This window comes from Aythya ferina (genome assembly GCF_964211825.1).
Source record: "Aythya ferina genome assembly, chromosome: 5".
NCBI lineage: Eukaryota > Metazoa > Chordata > Aves > Anseriformes > Anatidae > Aythya > Aythya ferina.
The window spans coordinates 49,289,125-49,310,483 of NC_140301.1; the positions used below are offsets into that span (position 1 = coordinate 49,289,125).

The 21,359-nt window shown below is 44.7% G+C and overlaps 1 protein-coding gene across 4 annotated transcripts in view; it reads right to left on the reverse strand.

Moving 5' to 3' along the window:
- Nucleotides 1-21,359, reverse strand: part of ITPK1 (inositol-tetrakisphosphate 1-kinase) — a 136,673-nt gene that overhangs the window by 97,724 nt on the left and 17,590 nt on the right. For 3 of the 4 annotated variants that reach the window (XM_084519945.1, XM_084519947.1, XM_084519948.1), the window contains one exon: nt 7,602-7,626. The exons of the other annotated variant lie outside the window; for it this stretch is intronic. In XM_084519945.1, coding sequence (XP_084376071.1) covers nt 7,602-7,626 — 25 coding nt within the window. The remainder of the gene's footprint in view (nt 1-7,601; nt 7,627-21,359) is intronic. 4 annotated transcript variants of the gene reach the window in all.

Below are 21,359 nucleotides of genomic sequence, written 5' to 3' on the forward strand. Positions count from 1 at the left end.
AAACCCCTTTGATTTAGGGAATACCAGTTGGGAAACTAAATGAGGCAACGATAACTTACTGAAGCAACCTTAGGTTGAAAAAGTTGTGACAGTGAGATGCAGTGAGACACTGCATTACCCTGGACCCTAAAATAACAGCCAAAGAACAGTAGTACAAGGCAAATCCATTGTTTTATAATGACAGAAGCAGTCTATGGTTTGTATATAGGTCTGTGGTTTCTGCTTTCCTGCTTGTAACGACTGTTATACCATTTTTCAAAGACAAAGGAGCAACATCCACAACTTATTTTTTAATCATGACTGAAGTGCCTGATACATTAGTGACTGGTTATTTTGCAGCATTGCCTTAGGATCCTACAGGTCAACACCCAAACTTACAACAACTACAGAGGTCAAGTTCTCTTTATATGCTTTTATTCATTTGTAATAAGTGCAACAATTAATTCTTTTGTCTCCTTTACAAGAATAACATAAATATAAGAAAAGAACAATTAAAACATACTGAGGCATCACTCTTTCAGTGATGAATCTATGCTATAGACTGAATACGGGCTTGGACGTGTCTTGTTCTTAAAGCCCAGCAGGATCATGGTGAAAGCACCCAGAAACCAAGCCCCTGAGGGACAAAACCACGCAGCTTCATGACAGAGTCAGCGGGAGGGAAAGAAGTGGGGTGCAGTCTAAAACTACCGTAACACTGTGCTGTACTGCTACATGGACAAAGCTCATCAGCAGCTTTTGCAGTTCCTCTGTCTTTGGGATTTATACAGATCCAATATTTTGTTGGTAGCCACCATCTACAAGTACACTAACAGTTATGTCCCCAGCACAAATCTGAGCAAGAGAAATTCATGTGAACCTGCTGGAGGAGGCTTCTACCTCCAAGCTCCCTCCACGGTCTGTGCAAGGAAAGCAAACTCCTGCCCTGAATCTTCTCTTCCAAAAGAAGTGACCCTGTTTCCACCATTTACAAAGGGACCACTTTGGACAGATCATATCCATCTACTGGCTGTTTCAATCCATTCATTAACAATGGTTGGACCCTCCTTGGCATGGCCAACAGAGCACCACATTCATCTCATCTAGGAGGCTGCAGTAGCTGTCTCTTTTGACAAGTCATGCGAGAGAAGAAGGATGAAAACAAACAAACTAACAAACAAACCACAGCTCTCAACTTTTCCATAAATGTGACCTCACGTTAAGAAGAAACACATTTTGGATGCCCCACTGCTATCTCATTTTAGAGGAACTATGTTTACGATCATCTGAATTTTTCCTGGCTCCCTCCTTTCATCCTCAGATGACATCGAACAATTCCCACCCTAAGCTAAGTGCTTTTGGTCAGCAGTGCAAAGATACCTCTCAAAAAATAAGAAGACTGTAATTAAACTATTAAAAAGCCCATGAGTGTTTTCCATCAATGCTAACTCTTAGAAGATGAAAGATATTGCAAAATAACCAAAGTCATAGAAAACATCCACAGCATGTGCAGAAACCTTATATTTGTCTGATCTGCATACCCTTAGATATGCAGCAAAGAGAGGTCCACACTGGTGTCAAGAAAATAAGAGGGGAAAAAAGAACTTCAGTTGTTCTGACTGGAGGATTATGTTAAAGCCACTCTTCTGCCTCATCCTGCTACAATTGCATGAAGGCAGCTGAGTTCAGTAAACACTTCCAGGTCTCGCTGTGTTTGAAAGTGTCCTGTTTTAAACAGGGGCAACCTCTGTTTGGCTTTAAGAAATTCTCAGCACACGTTGGCCAAAGACCAAACACAGGAAGTTTAGAAACTTTATGGCTTAATGTCTGTGAGTACCATTACTGGCACATCATTCAATCCCGTGACACCAGTACGTTTACCTCATTTAACTGTAAAGCACCAGAGGAGCAAACAAACATACAATACAATAGGTTTCCAGCTGCAAGTATCTCAGGTCACAGCTAAGATCAAAGAAGTAATTTCTGCAGAAGCCGGAGAAAGGAAGTCAACAATGTATAGCAAAAGCCTTTCCCAAACACCAGGGGTCTTCCGGAGTCCACTGGAAGCTCAAAGCTACCAGCACCCTCACTGAAGGTGGGCATGCAGATAGCCTCCTTCACTGGTCTGATGATACCCTCTCTATAAAGCTTTTGCTTGAAGCAAGCAAGTCTTAGCTATGCTAGAAACCACAATCATCTCTCCCAAGGGAACATCATCACTGTTGCTCCAGAACAAAACCCCAGGACTGAGAGCAAAGTTTAAGCTACCATCACAGCATGAAGTCTGTAGCTCTACGAGTGCAGAAGAACCAAATGATTTCACCCCACAACTGACAAAGGATTGTCACTGAGCTGTGAGAGGACATCTCGGCATTAGGACCCTTGGACCTGTATCTAATCAATTCCTCATCCTTCCCACTCCAAGAAAAAAAGACGTCTGAAGAAAAAGATTAAAGAGCTACACACACATTTGTACTTCAACATACACTTTGCAGTTGCAGCGAGCCGCAAATGAGGCAGATTGGTTTTAAAATAGGCATTTCCTGAGTTACACACTCCACCTGCCCTGGTTTGATACTATATCATAACACCTGCATCCAGTGAGACAAATAATCCTATTGTTTAAAGCAGCCTAAAATTAAACCTTATTCCTAGCTGGCCCATGGGCACCACTGTGGTAACCCTGATTAACAAAAGCAATATCTAACTGCCCTTCTGTGCCAGGACTGGCCTGCATGCTGCAAGGTATTTGTAGTCAAAAGGAGGCAAATACAGGATTTCATTTAATACAGCATTTCCTTCAGGGTCTTATTTTTATCCTGTTACTTGAGAATGGATTTATGAATCTTTACAGTTCACTGAAGTATCTGGGAATACACCTTGTGATGGCTGAGAACGTGCTATGCACCGCAATCTTCAGAAATCAGTGTCCATTAATTCTCCAGTTCTCCTTTACACACCCACCTTATTCTATGTCTTTCCCTCTAAGATATCTGAAAGCAACTTAAATGGCATCCCAGTACATGGCATTCCATCTTCATTAGAAAAGGGAGGCAGAGTTTCTAAGGGAGTTGCCCGAAGTGCCTGCAGTAAGTGACAACACGAGGCACCTCCCCACTGCAATCTTAGCCCCTTTATACTCAGCAAAACCTTTGGCAGAGCTCCCAAAGTGACTGGATTTCCACCCAAGACATCCCAACCCCCAGCCTTTAGCTTTGTTAGGCATCACTACCTCATCATGACATACTGAGGAGACAGGAGAAGACAAAAGGGCTGGGCAGAGCTGGCTCCATGGGCCAAAGCAGTACAAGCTCAAACCTGAAAGGCATTCATTGCGGATTTCTAAATCTTAGTAATGTTTTCACTCACCAAGAAATTGCTGCAAGTGACTTCAGAGCCCACACCTCGCTCAGAGCCAGTGGGATGCAGAGTCAAAAGCAAGCAATCAAACCAGTCAGTAAGAGGCTGCACACCTCTGAGCCACAAAAATTTCCTCACAGATCTGTCATTCACTCCCCGGGAATAAAATCAAGCTCTAACTGCATTTTGATGGATTGGCTTACTTGGTCTAATTTTTAAGAATAAGCGCTCATTTATTTAATCTGCTTAATCCGCATGCTGGAAGCATTCTGCTGTTTTCTCTTCCATCCCTGCCCCAGCAGATGTGTATTTATTCTTCCCCACTGGACCAGAAAGGAGCATGCTGTACCTCACTGACCAGCCTGCTGATGCAATGCGGAGCGGTGTGCCAAAAACATCCCTCCCTGCACTGGAACCCGCGTTTTGCTCCTGCTGGGCAGGGCTGCTCCTTCAGTGCCAGGAGGGTCTCCTGTAGAAGACCCTACTGCAGAAGATCCCTACTGGGAAGGATCAGAGACGGGATTCAGCTGGAGATGTGGCTTTCCACGGTCCTGCTGTTTCCAAGGGATGAAGCTGAAATTTTTGTTCATCACTACATTTTTGGAAGACCCTATTCTGAGACATCCAAATGCACGCCGTAGCACAGAAGCTAAGCAGCATCACTCTCTTCTCAAGACCTTGACCAGCAGTCCCCTGCCTACAAGCCAAAGTGCCTACACTATCTAGATTGGGGAGGGCTGGAGGGCTCTTGTAGCATCACTTCCAAAACTGCATTTAAGGCAAAGCTGACTGCCATATTGAGAACAAGCACTGGAGTAATGGCCTGGCATGCATGTAAAAACAAACTTTCTTCTGCCTGTACCAACTCTCCAACATCAAGAAACATGCTTGCTTTGGAAGCTCTCCAGTCACATCTTTCTGTCCGTGCTGTTGGATATATGTTTTATAAGCTCCCTTCTCCCAGCTAGAACGCCGCTGTTCCAGGCTTATTCCATTAATACTGCGTATGAAAATAAACCTCCCGCATTTCTAGAAAACAACCGTTCCCTGGCAACAATTAGTGGAAACTGTTGTCTTTGGTATTCCACTTTGACTGAAGATTTAAGAAAGGGGGAAAGGACCCTTAATTCTCCTTCGCTGTCTTCAGTAAAACCCAGAGCTCAAGGGACAGTTTTCTTCTTAGAAGTAAAAGGTTTCAAATATCTCAATTCCCAGAGACCTGAGGGGAAAAAAAAAAGGAAACCAAAAAAGCAGCCTAGACCATTGTAACTACTACAATCAGCTGTTCCACACTGAAAAACATGTTGTCCTCCATATCCCATTGCTATTAAAAAATGTGCAGCTTGAAATACAATGACTAATCCCACTTTTATAGCCAACTGACTAGAAAGAACATCTCTCTAAGATAAAAGAGAGCATTAGTGCTCGTTAGAACCAAAAATATCCATGGAAAATAGGAAATCTTAACTATTTTAATATTAAAAAAGAAGTGTGCTAGAGCTCTAGGAAAATTTGGGTGTGGAAATGCCTGAAAGGCCTTTGAAGTCGCGAGAAGTACGAAGGCTCCAAACTTTGTCACACAAAGACTGAACTGGCAATTTGTCAGAAGCCAAAGGGCTGCAGCTAATTATCCTGGATTTGCATAGCTTGTGAAACAAAAATAAATGCATGTCCCCATCAGAGGTACTTGTGATGATTTCCACTTCACTGCACATGTTTTCAATCTTAACCTCTCTAGACTAAGCCAAACAGATTTTTTTTTTCCTGAAAAACAAGGTATATGGAGATGTTCTTTCTTTTCCTCACCAGTGGACAAAGTCATAAGAAACAGGACGCTTTACTGGCTGAAGAAGAACTGACAATTTGCAATTCTGAATTTGCCCCCACGTTAATTTGGAGGGCTGAAACTGAACAAAACCAAGCTTTTTTAACAAGAGTTCAAAACCAGCTTTATGGTTTAGAAATGATGCAAATCCTATCTTTGCTAAATTCTGTCAATAGAAAATAGAATTTATTTATTTCTCTTAATGCCTCATTAGACAATCACTGCATAACTTTAGAAGTAGCCTCTCCCTTGAAATGGTGAGGGTAGAAACTATGAAGAAATGTTTCTGTTGAAGCACTTACTGACCCACTGCCTGTGCGGTGGCCACAGCAGATGTGCTTGGGGCACAAGTCACTGTGCAGCACATCCCCACCCTGGGCCACCAGCTCAAGTCACTCCAGCTGAGCAGGCGGCTGCAAGGGGCTGGAGGAGTCAGCAAGAAAACCGAGGGGATGACAGGGAACATCTGAGGTTCTGAGAGCCCCCACACCTCCCCAGGGAGCTGTGGCTGTTCCCTGTGCTGTGCAGCTGTGCCAGCACGGTGCCCAGAACACTACTGGGGCTGGTACGGCAACAGCTCTGCTGCAGAGCCTGGACGCATCCCAGTACATCGTGCTACCTGGAAGCCAGTAACTTAACCTTAGTTCTCAACTCACTACTTCTAACTGGAAAGCATGCCTGCAGCCAGAAAAAAAAAGTTGAATTTATGTGAAGAGGAAAACAGAAAAACAGTCTGTGTACTTCTGTTTTGAGTTGCTTGTCTTTTGCTGGGCATAAGAGCTGGCTTCCCTCAAGACAGCTCACAACAGAGTAAGTTCCTTAAAGGAGAAGGGGAAACAAATGAAAAACTCTACTGCTCAACACAGGTAAACAACTTTCCCTCTATTAAGTAAACTTTGTCCAGCAGATTGACACCAAGACATCCCCAATCAGAAGCAGGGCTAGCGGAATGGATGCACGAGGTGACACAAGCAAAGCTTTCTAGTAACGCTGGATGGGAAAAGAGCACACTTCTGAGACATCCCTCGCTCACTACAAGTACGCGCATCAGGACATATTAAGCAACGCATGTGCTGGGCAAGTCATGATTGCACGTGGCCATTCACCCTGTTCCAGCAGAGCAGCAGGCATCAGTGTTCCAGGTGTGCCTCTGGGGCACAAATTCCCAGTACAGGTTAGTCTGGCATCTCAGCTATGCTGGGAAATTTGAAACCATGAAGCATTTCTACACAAGTCCTGTCTAGTTCTGTCCACGTGTTTTGCAAAACGCTCTTCCAATAAAGAAATAACTAGCCACTAAGCTACACAAACATCAGCAAAAAAAAGCATTCGTGCATCCTACATACATTGATATAGCGAAGACTAACTGAAGCAACATGTTGAAGGACTGCAACTTCAGCCCAATAGATAAAATGGAATTTGTTCTCTGCTCAGCTAATCAGAGTATCATTGAATTCATCTCATACAGCCACCTTGCTGCTTATGTGTATGCAGCAGGCACTAGGCACGTAAAACAAATGCAGATAGTGGATTGGAAAGCACTGGACTACTATCAAAGTAATAGTGTGTCACAGAATGACAGAAATATAGGCTACCTTCCTCCCCATGCTGCTTGTGAAGCTGTGCTTTACACATGCTGGTTGTATTTATCAGCCTGGGGAGGCTGTATCAGAACTGATAAAAGAAGCTGCTCCTTAGCTCTGAGCAATAGGAGGTACAAGTAAGGAAGATGATGCTGTAGCAGCAAAAGGCTGCTGGAAATATGGTTAAATCCAGCCAGTAAAGTATGTGCCTTCCTTCCTTGTAATACCACGCAGCTCTCAAATGACCACACACCGAGTAAGCACCAGGAAGAGTGAAATCTATGATATGCTGCTCTTCTAAAGCAGACAAAATAGGCCAGAAGGAAAGAGCATTTCTCCCCCTTTGATCTTCCAGGGCTACAGTTCTCTGAGGTATTATTCACAGCAACACAGCTGTCAAGGTAACATAACTCCTTTTACAAGTTGGCATCATCACTTAAGTGCCATCTCATGTGAATACAGCCATTCAGAACTGGGAAACACAAAACAGCCAACACCTGAACTTCACAGTAGATGGGCTAAAGCCCCACAGCAGTCCAGTGCCACTTCTCTGTGCCCTGGGTTGCAAGAACTTGCCTTCTGCCACTGTTTTTTTTTCAAAGAACAGCTCCTACTCCTGACAGGCCTGACCATCCTCAAGAGCAGTAAGCACAGACTAACATCACCTCATCAACCACCACATCTTACTCATGAACAAACGTGGGAAAAAACAACTTCATCTCCGCTTTGGATACCTGTTTGCTTACGACTAGCTAAGATCAACACATGCCACAAAAGGGGATCCACTGTTTCCAAAAACAGTATTTATAGCAGAGAAGTGAATGGAAAAATAACCGAATATAGTTTTTACTCACCTGTACTACTTCTACTCCTCTTTTCCTGAAAAAGAAAAGAAAAAAAGGAATGGTTATTATTGGAAACATGAGAAATATGTAAAACAAACACTAATGGAAAAGCATTACTTCACACTAGAAAACAAACAATAAAAATCTGCACGTTGGTACCCAATTCAGATTCAGGCAAGCACTTCCCTGGTTCCGTTCCCTGCCTAGGAAGCACCTCGGCAGCTTCTGAGCCGTGGCCTTGGAGAGATGCAGGAGACATGCTAAGCTGCTGCCCTGCTGGGAACGCTGCAGCTGCCCTGAGAGCAGAGGTGGGCACACCTCGATTTTGGTCATACATCGAAACGCTGAGGGCTGCAATTGGTAGAGCCAGCCCAGGCAGATCTGTAGATGTGGCTCATCTCTCTGCCAGCATAAGAACTGAGATTCAGGTGCACGCAGCACAACAGTGCTCAGTCACTGCATTTGACACGTTATCAAGGAAAACAAGCCACTTCTGCTTCAGTCTGAAGAGTAGAACTGAATCCCTGGCACAGAGCCCAGCCGTTCCTACACCAGACCACTTTCTCACTATATGCAGGCTATTTAAATATATTATAACCTTCTTCTCACTTTGAAGATGTAGGGAATTTAATTTAAGAATGAAAAGCCTCAGCGAGGACATGACTGGAATCTCTTCCTCGTTCCCACTAATCCCATATGTGAAAGTCAAAGACCCTTTTGGGGCAGGCCACAGAGCAGTGCTGCCCGCCTCTGTCTGCAGCACCCGTCTATCTAAGGGCGCCTGTGTTGTCGTCCCCAGTCACAAGTGCTGCACACTGCTGAATACACAATGGTTCCTCCAGTTTTCTGTCCAATACAGTAAGTCTTTCTTTTGGAAAGCCATTACAAAGCTGCCCAAAGGGACAGGCAATCCATCAGCATCCACGACACAAACTGCTCCCTTCTTACACTTCACAAGCCTGGAGTTTCTCTGGCCGAGATGCAGCATGCGTGCACTGCACAACCACAACAGAGCTCATCCTTCCTCAGCAAGGAAATTAAAAAGAAAATGAAACCAAGCACCTCTTACAGAGTATTTCAAAGCCCTCTTACAGATAATGGCAGCCCACAAACGGTGGCCGATTGATACGTTGCCATTACAGCGTGGGAAGCGCTGCTGCAGAACGTCACCTGAGGCTAGCCAGATGCATTCCAACTGTGCTTTGGGAAGAAAAAAAGACGACTCTTGCAGAGAAAGAGTTAATAGCCAAATTGTTGAAACAATGACTTTCACACAGCTAAGCAAGATAAACAAGAAATATGAGGTAGGAAGTGCTTTTTTGTAGATCAGTGCAACAGCCCACTCAGAAGCATTCCAAGTAGTAGAAGCTAAGAGTTAAAATAACAAAACGAGCTACATTTTTGCTGTGTCTGCCCTGGAGTAAACAGAATAACTCCAAACTCCCATTAAAATACAGAAGACTTCAGAAAGGGCTGCTCCAGAGCTCCTTGAAGGATAGAGGTTGATGGGAAAGGCTGCATTTTTTGCCATGCATGCATACACACTGAGTAAGCTTTATCCTACTTTGAAGAAAAATACTTGCAAGCTGGCTGCCAGAGCCACTTCAGAAAGAATTGGTCTAAAGGTTTTCAACAATGCCCTCAAAATGGACTTCAAAAATTTACTGGGATTTACTGGAGAGGCACTGGGTGCTGGGTATGCCAACACACACACTTAAACAGGTACGGGAAGGAGACGGCGATTAGCGAGGTTGGCTCACAGCGGCGGGTCTTCCTCTTTCTCACGAGTGGGATTTCCCCTTTGATTATCTGAAACATTAGAACTTTTAATACTTAAACCCAGGAGACAAGAAACCATAGAAGCATACATATTTTGAGGATTAGTTAATTTGGGAAAAGTCCTCTACCAAAATAGCGTTTGTTTTTTTTTTTTTTTGTATTACACAACACGTGCTGAGCACACAGCACCACATAACTGCACCAACTGCCCCACATCCCAGGCAAAAAGGATTGGGGCCTGGCACGGAAAGCAAGCTGGTCCAGCACACACACTCCAGGACCCCCTAAAATTAACAGGCAGAAGGAAGCAGGCTGCAGGCCACAGGTGACAGACAGGCCTATGAGGGGCCATCCATGAGGGACATGCGGTGGTGGTGCTGAGGAGACTGCCGAGCTAACTGCTGGGGGAGGCTGCAGCGAGGGGCGCAGGAATGTGCCCAAGGCAGGAACAAGGCCTGACCCAAAGGTGCTGTCCCCTGGCACCATGACCACTGCTAGTCCCTGCTCTGTCCATGAGCCTTCCTTCCCTCCCTCCACGTAGCCTGACACCCAGGTGGTGGCAACCCACAGCAGGCCCGTTTTTCTGAGGGGCTTCAGAAAGACAGATCCTTGCTTGCCATATTTCCCTCCTCCCTCCAAAGAGGCAGCAAAACTGTGTCAAAGTGAGACCGTCTGCCTGCGTTCCTTGAGCAGATGTTTGAAAACTGGTCAGTTCTCCACAAGGCTCCCAGAGGTCACTGTTTTGAAGAGGCACTGCATTGCAAAGAACATCTAGACAGGAATCCTACACTGCAGTCATCAGCCCAAGGAGAAGAAAAATATTTAAGCAAATGTCAGAGAACCTCTGGGGAAAAAGAGAAGGGAAAAAGTGGTTGAAAGTGGTAAAACCAAACACTTAATTTACAGCAAAACTTTGATGCCTTCAACTGGCACAGTAAGTACACCTAAGCCTATGGAGACCTACCCAGGGCAGCACAAATTTCTGACTAGTGCTTCCAGCATACACTTAACTTCAGGGCAAAGCTCTCATTTAATCATACACTACAGCATTTAAAGATAAAACAGACATATAAGTTGCCTACAACACTGAATAAAACCCAGAAGCTTGTTACGATTGATTAGTTGTATACCTGAAGCCAATGCACAGCTCTATGGGATAACGCGAGCCTCACCACATACAACAATGATTAAAATCAATACCACACCAGTTGAAATCACGTTTAAGCTCAGATGACCTATGGATTTAGGAAAGTGTTCGATATCAAGTTACTATGAGCCAATGAACTGTGTTTTATCACAGTCTCAAACTATGCAGAATAGCTTTGGATGTTAAAGCAAGCAAACAACCAAAGTAAACAGCTTGCACTAATTCCCCGTGGCATGCAGGACCTGAACGTTATAGAGAATGACAGTTACAAAGGGAAAACGATGCTCAGGTCATACATTACAGCCGTGGTTCAATTAAGTAGCATATTTTTGCTGTCTGGTCTGAGTGATGGATTGAAAAATACCAAACAATTTACAATTTGAAAAGTAAAAAGCAATCATGATATCTGTTTTAATAGCCTAAGAAGTTATTAATGCATGCAGAGAAGTTCATTTTCTCATATGTGAGAATGTTTCACCTCCAGATGCACACATTTAAAAAAAATAGCAAATAATAATAATATATTACTCTGACATAAAACATAAAAAGCATTTTTCCAGAAAAGCCATATATTGGCTTCTAAGGGAGCTGCATAAATATTAATGAATCAGAGAAAAAACCTGCAGCCGCCACGGCTTTCCACCACACTGAAATTATCAGACACGGGAAGACACAATGCAAACAATACCAAAGTAAAGTGTGAAAACCAGCAAACGCTGACCATCCACAGCCTCACAGACATCCTGTTCCTCTTCCAGGCACAAAGGCGAGCTCAGATAATCTGCACCAGGTTCTCCACCAGCAGAGTACCCTGCACTTCCCTCAGGGGACATCTGCCAGGATCCTTGCTTTTATCATTTCTCAGAACTGCCCATGAGAGATGCAAGCAACCAGCAGCCCCAGCTCACACTGTTAACTGAAGTTAACTGAAGGCACCTGAAATACTAGTAGACACAGCTGTAACAGGGGCAATTTTTATTTATTTTTTGTTCTCAATCTATTAAGCAGGGAATTAATCAGAGGTAGTTTTGCCAACTTAAATCCAACTATTTGTACCTTTCAGTAAGCATTTTCTCTTCTTTGGTCAGTATTTTTGAAAGATTTATGACTGAAATGGGTGAGAAGCTGGCATTTGGAGTGGGATGTGTGTGTGTGGGGGGAAATCCTCAGCTTTCTCCCTCTCTCTGTAAAGCATCACAGATCCAAAGGAGAAGGCAGTAAAGTACAGTCAGGTAGCAACAGACAATGCAGTATAGGAGAGAAGAGGTATCACTTAGAGCTTTAAGTGCTCTTTAAATGGGCTGAAGAAATTAGACTTCTGGCTGTCACAGAGGACCTTTTAAGCACAAAAATCACAGGGGGTAGCCACATTTGTGTATTTCATTTCATCCTTGTTTTTATAAATAGGGAACAGTTCTTGCAATAGAAGCCCCTGTAGATCAGAGACTACGGCACTGTAAGTGATTTTTACACTGCCATCCCCTTCACACATGACATTTGGTAGAACCATCTGATCTTCTCTACATCTTGAGAGCATTATATTATCCCATTTACAGCTACAAAAGTGCTCCTTTGAGAGCTGCAACAGAACACAGGGCCAGCAAATGGACCAGAAAATCAAAGAGCGTTTTGGTAGGGCAGGCAGCAGCATCACTCTCATGTTTACTTGAGGCACCACAATGCTTCCACACACCTCAGCTTCCCACCACGACACAGGCAGACATTCAGCGGCACCTCAGAGCAAAGAGCCAGCTAGAAGCCCACTAACCCGTTATGCTGCCAGACCAAAGACAAACCGAAGCATCCAACATCAAGACTTCAGAGGTTTAAGCTGCAGGGAGGAGGAAGCCACAAAAGAAACCAGACACTTCAAACGGTAAGCAGAGGAAATAGTATTCAGTGACTATGGGCAATTTAAGACTAAGCTTCAGTAACGGGTTAAGGAAACAGAACAGGGTTACTACTTTCAGCATTAAAGAACAGGCATTGCAGAAATAAAATCTCTAAGTACCAAAGTCATAAAAGCCATCAAGTCATTAACTACAAACTTGAAAGGTTCTGTTTTCTTCTGTTTAAACTGGACATTCGAGACACATCAGTGGTGCTGACCTCTGCAGGACATTCTTCCTGAAACTAGTGACCCCAAGGTCTGGGAGCCCATGCACACTGTTTTCCCAGCAGGGACACAAAACCACTGTCTTTTAAGAAAAAAATTGAGGAGCCATCGTGGGAAGAAGGAATGATTAACAGCTGCACAGAAAATGATTAAAGACAACGAGCTATTCATCCTAGCAGACATTCAAAGACATATTTAGTACCTGATGGCAATTATGAGCAATTATGCAGGGGTTAGCCTTCAACCACAGGCACACAACACCAGGGGGACCTTCAGACGTTAGCAGACCCAGTTTCCAGCTATGGCAGCCAGCCACACCACGTGCTGTCTTTATAAACTTCTTAAAAATCATCTTCAAACCAAGCTGCCTTGGCACTGCATCTTCCATTACAGGACATAATTCCTAAGGGTCAGAGTCCTTCAGATTTGCATGCTAAATTGTTCCAGCCCCATCCTTTGGCTTCGATAAACCGCTTGCCTCTTTAGCCTCTTTAAGCACTGCAGAGAGCATACACGTCCTCCCTCTGCCAAGCTCCCTTTGTCTCCCCGTGACCCCAATCACCCTACTGTTAATATGACCCTGTGCAAAAAGCAAACACATGACCCATCCCTTTCAAAAGCCTTCCTAAGGTCACAAGGCACAGGTGATGGCTGAAAGACACCTGAGAAGGGGCAGCACACTCACAAGGCAGAAGAGTGTTGCTGCTGGGGACAGATACAGTTCATCTTTCACATATTTTTAACTTTTACTTTAGAAGCTATCACAGGCTTCTAGAAACATACAGACACATCGCACTTTTCATTTGTAAAATGTAAATAACCTCACACAAAAGGGTTTATAATATGAAAAACATTGCACAATTGAACATATTGTGGCACTGGAGAGCAAATAAATGTTACACTGAGGCAGAAGTTTTCTGCATGCATTGATAAAACTTGGTACTATAACCATAAAAGTATTAAAGAGTAGATTTTATTCTCTGAATCCAAACTTCTAAAAATTTACATTCTGTATTGTTCTTAGCAAACCTCCTCTGAACTTAGTTTAAGCCAGCAGTCACAAATTACTAGGTTCTTGTTCTCTTGTATCACAGAGTAAGTCATTAGCTATCAAGAAGATCCTAAAAAGTTCATTCTCCATTGTCACTGGAGCCCTGCAAATCAAGTATGCAGGTGTTCTTCGTCAAGGGAATCGTCACACAATTTGGGAAAGAAGGGCAGTCTTCTCGTTGATGAGGTGCATTAGTTAGCCGATGGGTAATTTGTTTACCTCTGGATTTCCAGATGTTGCCGAAATACAGGAAAACCTATTTCCAATTTCTTAACAGCTATTATACTGAAATGGGAAGGCAAACATTACTGTCTCTTTGTTCTGCTAGTACTGAGTTGGAATGCAAGGAAACTGAAGCCATACTGAAAGGTTTGCCACGAAAGGGCTCCCAGACTGAAGCTGAACAGAAAACTCACGTTGACTTGAAGTTTTCACCAGCATTGTGGCTGGTAATGGCAGAACTGCTCGAGGCTGAAAGCTAGCGGTAAGGGGTCCTGCCACTTCTTGCCTGTACCAGCTGAGTTTTAATAAGCAGATGAGTTTTCAGTTTTCCAGATGACAACTTAAGTGGAATCCTAAGAGGAAATCATCTTCAGCAGTTAATTTCACGAGCCCATGCCAGCACTCAAAGCAATGGCCCTCCATCCCAAACAGCACAGAGCATTAAACTGCGCTCTCACTGGCTGCTCGGAGAAGCCCGTTTCATCACCTTGTTCATTGCAAGTAAAAGCGCACACGACGTGCTCAGAAAGCACAACGTAACGGGAAGCCGCTGTGCAAAGCGGGATTGAAAAGGATTGACAGAACAATGCTGTTCCAAAAAGTGAACAAGTTGGGATGGTCACACACTGTATGGACACGAACTGTAACATGGAACAAAGAGCAGTAAATTTAAAGAAACACTCAGCAACCCTGCTGGCAGCTAATTGGAGACGTTTGCTCTTAGGAAATATCCTGAAGCTCCTGTGCCTACAGCTAACACGTTTCTCATGCTGAAGCTCCCAAAAGCCAGTCATAACTTTATGCTCAGACATCTCTCAAGCAAAACTAGCAAAAAGCATTAGTGAAACGCCTGCTCTGTGGCTGAGATACCATCAAATCTGAAGTCAGCTGAAGCACAACTCCTCCAAACTCCACCATAATTATGTTGGCCCCGCATTGCTTCCAAGCAGTACCACTCTTGAGCAAAACAGCTTTACCAGTAAACCCTTGATCAGCAGAGGAGCTGATCGAGCCTTCTGCCTGCCTCCTTTCACAGGCCACATCTTTTGCAACAGGAACTAAGAATTGACTAGAGCTGGTGCAACGTGCAGGGAGTTGAACCAAGGCCCTCCAGCCTACCTAGCTATAAAACTGTCCAGAGACCAGAGCCTCGCCTGCCTTTAAACACCACAGCTGAGGTGCTAGGAGCCGGCTTTCTGCAGCAGCACGCAGCTCAGTGCGGACTGCAGCTCTCGCCTGAGGATGCGGCCAGCTTCTGCCTCCTGCAGCCCGCACTGCTGCTCACTGCCAAAGCCTCCCGAGCTGGCCAGTTAGAGGCTGCCTCAGGGGGATCTTGTACTAGAGAAAAAAACTAGACTGAGGTGTAGGTCCGTTCCGACTGGCAAAGAAAAACAGGATGAGAAGGGCAGAGAAGAACACGTTTTTATCCCAGCAGAGTAAGGCTGTCAAAGTGAGGGGGGATAAAGCCCCACCCCACCTTTGTGGAAGCCCTTTTTCTAGGCTACCAAAATCATGGTGCTCATACAGACTTCTATCTAGACAGAGCGCAGCTCTCAGAAATAAAACATGTAGGGCAGATGCAAGCAAGTCTTCATTTATTCTGGAGCTTCCTTTAGGCTCCTGCCTCTCCGTTCACTATGGCCCAACATAAAATTACTTACTTTTCAATATAGTTTTTAATTTTTAACTCGTGTACACCATGGCTTGTAAAACCTGCATGCATATTTCATAAGCAGCTTTCTCTCAGAACTGTAACAACTGCCAGCGTCTCCTTATTAAAGCAGCTGCCGCTCGTGTCTGGGCTAACAAATACACTCAGGGCCTCTGGGGCTCTTACAAGGTGAGAGGAGGTTTACAGAGACAGCACGCATTTCTCCTTTCATGGGGACAACACAGAATCATGACATGTATTAGGACAGCCAGAAAGTTGTTTCGTTAGTGCATTTAAACTTCAGAGCATGGATATCTGCATTTACCTGTAAACCTAACTGTCCGTATATCTCACCATTTTGAGAGAGAGAGCCTTTCAGATTAAATATTGACGTCATGCCCTACATATAAACCTTCCCAATGCCTCCCTGTTCTGTTTGAACAGGGAATTCACGCTGAAGAAATGCAACACATCTGGTAAGCTAACCTAAAATGGGCATAGCTCTGCGGACGGCAGCTGTCTTTTTTTGGAAGGGGAAAGAGAACAGAAGAGAAAGGCAGGCAAAAGGTGAGCTGGGCTGCTCTCTCAAGGTCACACAACAATTCTGATTGCCCCATCTGTCTTAGCCTACAGTAAGCAGACTTTCTGAAAGCATTTGGCAATTGCCCCCTAAGAACCTGTCCCTTTCAGGGCTTTTCTCAGCTTTAGGCACCTGTGGCAGTCATCTTTAACAATCTTCTTGCTGGAGCCTGCACACAGCTACCCGCAAAAGCACCCAGGAAAGCAAACTATTAGGAGCACTCATTTACGAGAGCTGTTATCCACATTTTGTCCTTCCTAGACCAGAATCCCTCTGAGCAGTGCATCTGTAAAGCACCCACCAAGCCTTCATTTGGAAGTGGCTTTTATTCCACCACCCTGAAACCAAATGCTCACCTTCCTCTGCAGCTTCCCAAGCCGCTGGCAAGCGGCCTTGAACAAACCTCTTAGGAGTTTTACATAGGCCAGACACCCACTGAGACGTTCATGAGAAATGTGTAATACACTTTTTTTTTCCTACTTCTTGGATCTCTGGAAGAGACTGGGCATTTTTTGGCAGAAATCAGACACTTCTTTATGCTCAGCACCTTGCCGTGCAAAAAGGAGTTTATTCATTTCCAGCCAGGCTTCAAGTAAGATATATGTGTGTCTGGGGCTTTTTCCTCCATGCAAAGCTTCGTTATACAAACAAGAGAAACTTAAGACAGTGAACATGTCTGCTCGCTACAGAAACTCGATTGCTTCTTTTTTTTTTTTTTTTTTTTTGCATAAAGGATGGCCCTAGCGTTTCAGCACAGAGCAAGTCAGACACCAAGTCTCCCTCAAGCGTCATCAGCTCTGAGAGAATTTGTGATTTCTTGTCTCCGGCGCTCACCAAGTGACCACTGTTTGCATACACACGAACAGATTTCCCTCTTCATGCATGGAACCAGAGTAAGTAATTTACTCAGACGTAACCAACAACAAGAGCCCGTGCGGACAGCTCACTGTGGGCAGCTACACGCAGCCCCAGGGCTACCAGTCTGGTGTTTCATCAGGTTAAAAGGACACCCACGGAAAGGGTTTGCAGGAAACAATTAATGCAGGAGAGGTTCCTAGAAATCTTTCCTCTCCAAACTCTGCACCAGCTCAGGCTCACATAGCTCATCCAGCCAGTTCCTGTTTTGTTTGCTCCCTTTGAGCAGCATTTCATGCTTCAGCCTTTACTTTGGGGCCTTTCTGAATGCAGCCACTATTTTAAAGAGGGCTGTTTCTTTAGGCCGAAATTAATGGCTGGCTATAAAGCATTTCCATCAGCCCAGTTTCATCTGAAAGTGGGTTTCATGCTTATTTCACTATTCATCATCCCACCCTGTCCTATCCCCCCCAAACTCTGTATGAACCACATCAGCAGCAGACAGAAAAGCAACTGCATGTGAGAAGTGCCACTCTGCTGCCTCATCTCCTCTTTGAGGAGAAAAAGGCATCCATCAGGAAATTTGTGGTACAAATTCAAAGTGAATTGGATTGTTTCTCTGCGTTTGAACTGATTCAGATGACAGTTACAATAACGGGAAATTCCTTCCCCTGCAACCTACTCCTCTGCTTGAGTTTACACCAACACAGATCAAAAAATGATTTTACTTTATTTGGAAGCCTCATTAGAGAGGCTTGCAATAAAATGAAGGCTTGGCTTCCAACAAGCCATGACCGTACTGTTTCAAAACATCCTGCTTGTTGACATGCAGCCAACTTCCCCGAGAAGAACCAGGACAGCATTTGACAGAGCCACAGTGAATCATCTGGTGATCTACATGAATTACACATGATCCTGGAAATCAAATAAAACGCGAGCTACATGAACTTAGCATTGAGAAAGGATCTAAACTGAGAGGCAACAAGTTAAGGGATTATTTTTATTATATGGCATGCAGAATAATACTAATAGCTGATGTGACCATTAGAGGGAGGAAAGAAAAAGCCTTACCAAAAAGTTCAGATAAGAGAATAGAGCTTTCTGCCAGTCTCACTAGACAGGGCTGCAGTTTGAGGAGTTGGAAATGCAGCACATGTACAACATACTGCTGCCAACCCTGTAATATCAAGTCAGTGTAGGTCAAGAGGATTCATAGGAACACACCAGAAGCTTTTGGCAGTGAGGGATGTAGGATCCCTATCTGTAGGATCAGCCAAAAGAGAGCTGGAGCAGAGATGAGGCAGCAAAACAAAGCCTCCATCACTCAGGATAGTTTCTGTACCTGTTAAGGGCAGAACAGCATCTCCAAGAAATCTCTACCCTGGCTGGAGAAAATTCCTTGCCTGGGTTGTTATCTGTAAATTCATGCCTGTTGTGCCCACTTCATAAGCCACAGGGCACAGCTACTACCTGGTTTTGATCCAAGCTGTTACTCAAACACACATCCCTCCGTAACACAAAAACAAGTGACAGAGCCAGGAAGTTCTTCAACACAAACCCTGATGGCTTACAGGAAGTTTAGAGCATCCCATCTTGTTGAACCAAGCAATTTTTCCCAGTCAGCTTCAACCTTCTGCCAGCACCACTTTGCCCAACCTTCAGTGCCCTTCCTCGGGCTCAGACACCCAGCACGTGCCACACTGTCCCCACACCTCTGACCTCCCACAGCACTTCTTGCTGCTAATCTCTCTCAGGCAGACACACCCGCACAGTGCCCTAATTAATCCTGCCCTTGCTTTTTCGTAACTTATCCTAGACAGCAGCTGTCACACCCATCGTTTCCACCAGTGACCGAGCTGAGGTGTTCTAAGACTGCAGCTTTCCCAGATTCGGCATGGGGCACACGGGAGCTGCTGCACAACCCCAGAACACCATCACCTTTCCTAGCCAGGACTCATCACAGCCCAGATTTGGCTCTGCTGGGAGCTCTGCCACACTGCATAGCCAGGAACGAGGCAATGTCACGGGCCTCTCTAGATCTTCCAGAAGCTGCCTGGACAAGCAGAACCATGCAGGAGCTCTGTTACTCATACTCTCATTCTCCCTCTCAGAGAAAGAGCCCGAGGCCAGCACCTCACCTGCATCTTCCACACATTTCCCTTTATGGAGCTCCCTGGTACCTGCCTCTCCCCATTGCAACACCAGTGCCATCAGCACACCGATGAGTTCAAGATAAAAAAAACTATTTTTTTGGCTTGAAGAGTTTTTGTTTTGTTTTGTTTTGTTTTTTTTTTTAACAATTCTATTTCTATTCTAGCCCACTAAATTACCGCTGTCCTTACCACTGCTAAGGAGGCGGACACCATCAGCTGATGCAGCCTTTGGGCAGGAGCTGCAGAGGCAGACACAAAGGCGCAGCGAGAGCTCACTGCTTTCCTCTGGTTATTTTTGTCCAGCTCCGCCCCAAAACTCACTCTTCAATCCCAATAATTGGCAGCAACTAATTAGAAGGAAAAATGCAAGTCACTGATTAAGTGTTTGATTAAGTGTTGATTACATGTTTGATTAAACAGGATCACAGAACAAGTTTCCCTTGGACAAGCGTACTCATTCCCCGTTGCTCACTTCTTTTGTTTGCAGACACCAGAGATAAGAGACTCCAGAGATGCTATGCCACACACTGGGATTTTAAGCTTATAGGTGACCGCATAGCGCAGGGCAAGGAGAAAGCGACGATTCCTCCACTGTTGCAGATTGTTTCATCATTGGGTGCATGTGGTTAACTGCCCGTGTTCTCTTTTTTGGGCTTGGACATTTGACTGGGGTGTCATACGCAGGATCCAGCTCAGATATTGCCAGAATTATTTCACGGGTTAACTGGAGATACAATCAGCATAAAATAAAGTGGCTTGTAGGAAGGTTACAGCTTTCAAATTGCTGCAATTCCAAAATACATACAAGGACTTGAAGAATTATACATGGGGGGAAAGTCCACATTACGGATTACCTTCAACAGCTGTTGAAAACTCTGGATGTCTTAGATTGGTCCTCAAAAAACAACAACCACTGAGGAAAGCGATTTTCATTCATCCCCTTTGCTGTCGCTTAGACAAAATCTATCAAGTAGCAGTTAATGAGAATGACCGAACCACATCATAAGATTAGGATTTTCTACACAGAAAAATGCATGCATGTACCTCTTAGTACATAAATACACTATTTGCTCAGGTTTGCAGGAATTATTGTTCATGAAGGCAAAAGAAAATACTTGCTTGAGCATCTGCTTTTACACCCCACCAGCACGTACATCTACCCACAGCAGCAGGATTTCTTACTGCAAGAAGCCACCTTCCCAGGCAGATCATTTGCACAGCTCTTTGCATGTCAGATCCTTGCAGCCAGCCATGTTTTGTGAAGAAGAACGAAGCTGCTCCACACCCAGCATGATGTAAGGACCTTGCACACAGCCGCACACCCTGCTGACTGCACCCGGGCTCTGGGCAGATGTTATCTGCTCTGCACTTGGACCTGCAGGGTTTCCTGCTTGGTCAGCACGCGGCCAAGATGTCACAGTAAGCTGCAAAACGCACAGGCATCACCTGAAGCGCAGAAACTATTCCATTTTAACAAAAGCGTTCCTCTTCTAAACATTCCCAACCCTCAGAAATGGAAAAAAGTTGCGGCTGGTAAAAGAAGATAATCAAAACCTTGGGAAAGTTGCACTCGCTCAAAGAGGCCATAAGCAGGCGTTATCTTATGTGGAATGCACCTCTAATTATCTAGAAACTAATTAGAGAAAGTAAGAGTTCAAAAAAATTTGACAGTATAAAAGTATGGTGTGGGTTTTTTCCCCCAAGAATAATTTGACTACCTACATTTTCTTTCCCACTGAATTCTAGCATCATCGCCCACCACGTGTAAGGGAAGTCTTCCTCCCCCCGGCCTCCACGCTCCTCCAGATGTGGATCCTTGCCCCAAGGGGGGCACCAGAGGAGCCCAGCACCACTGTGGACATCCAAGCATCCCACAGCCCCCAAGGCACAGCTCACTGGCAGTGTCAGCCTGACAGCACCAAGGCTGAGCCTCAATTTTGCAGCAGAACCCCCTTTGGAAGCCTGACACGGACCCAACAAAATCTTTGCTCATGTGCTGAAGGTCTGAAGCCTGAAGCCAAGTTTGAAAGCACTGGCCAGTGTTTTGGTCAGGCACAACGCCTACCACTCGGGTTACCAATTTCAAGGTGGAGTTCACACCAGCAGCTTCATGCCCCAGAGCACTTTTAAACCACAGACCCTGCTTGTAGAGATGCAGTACAGCTTTGTTTATATCCCCTTCTTACTTGTGGGTGTTCAGTCAGGAGCAGTGC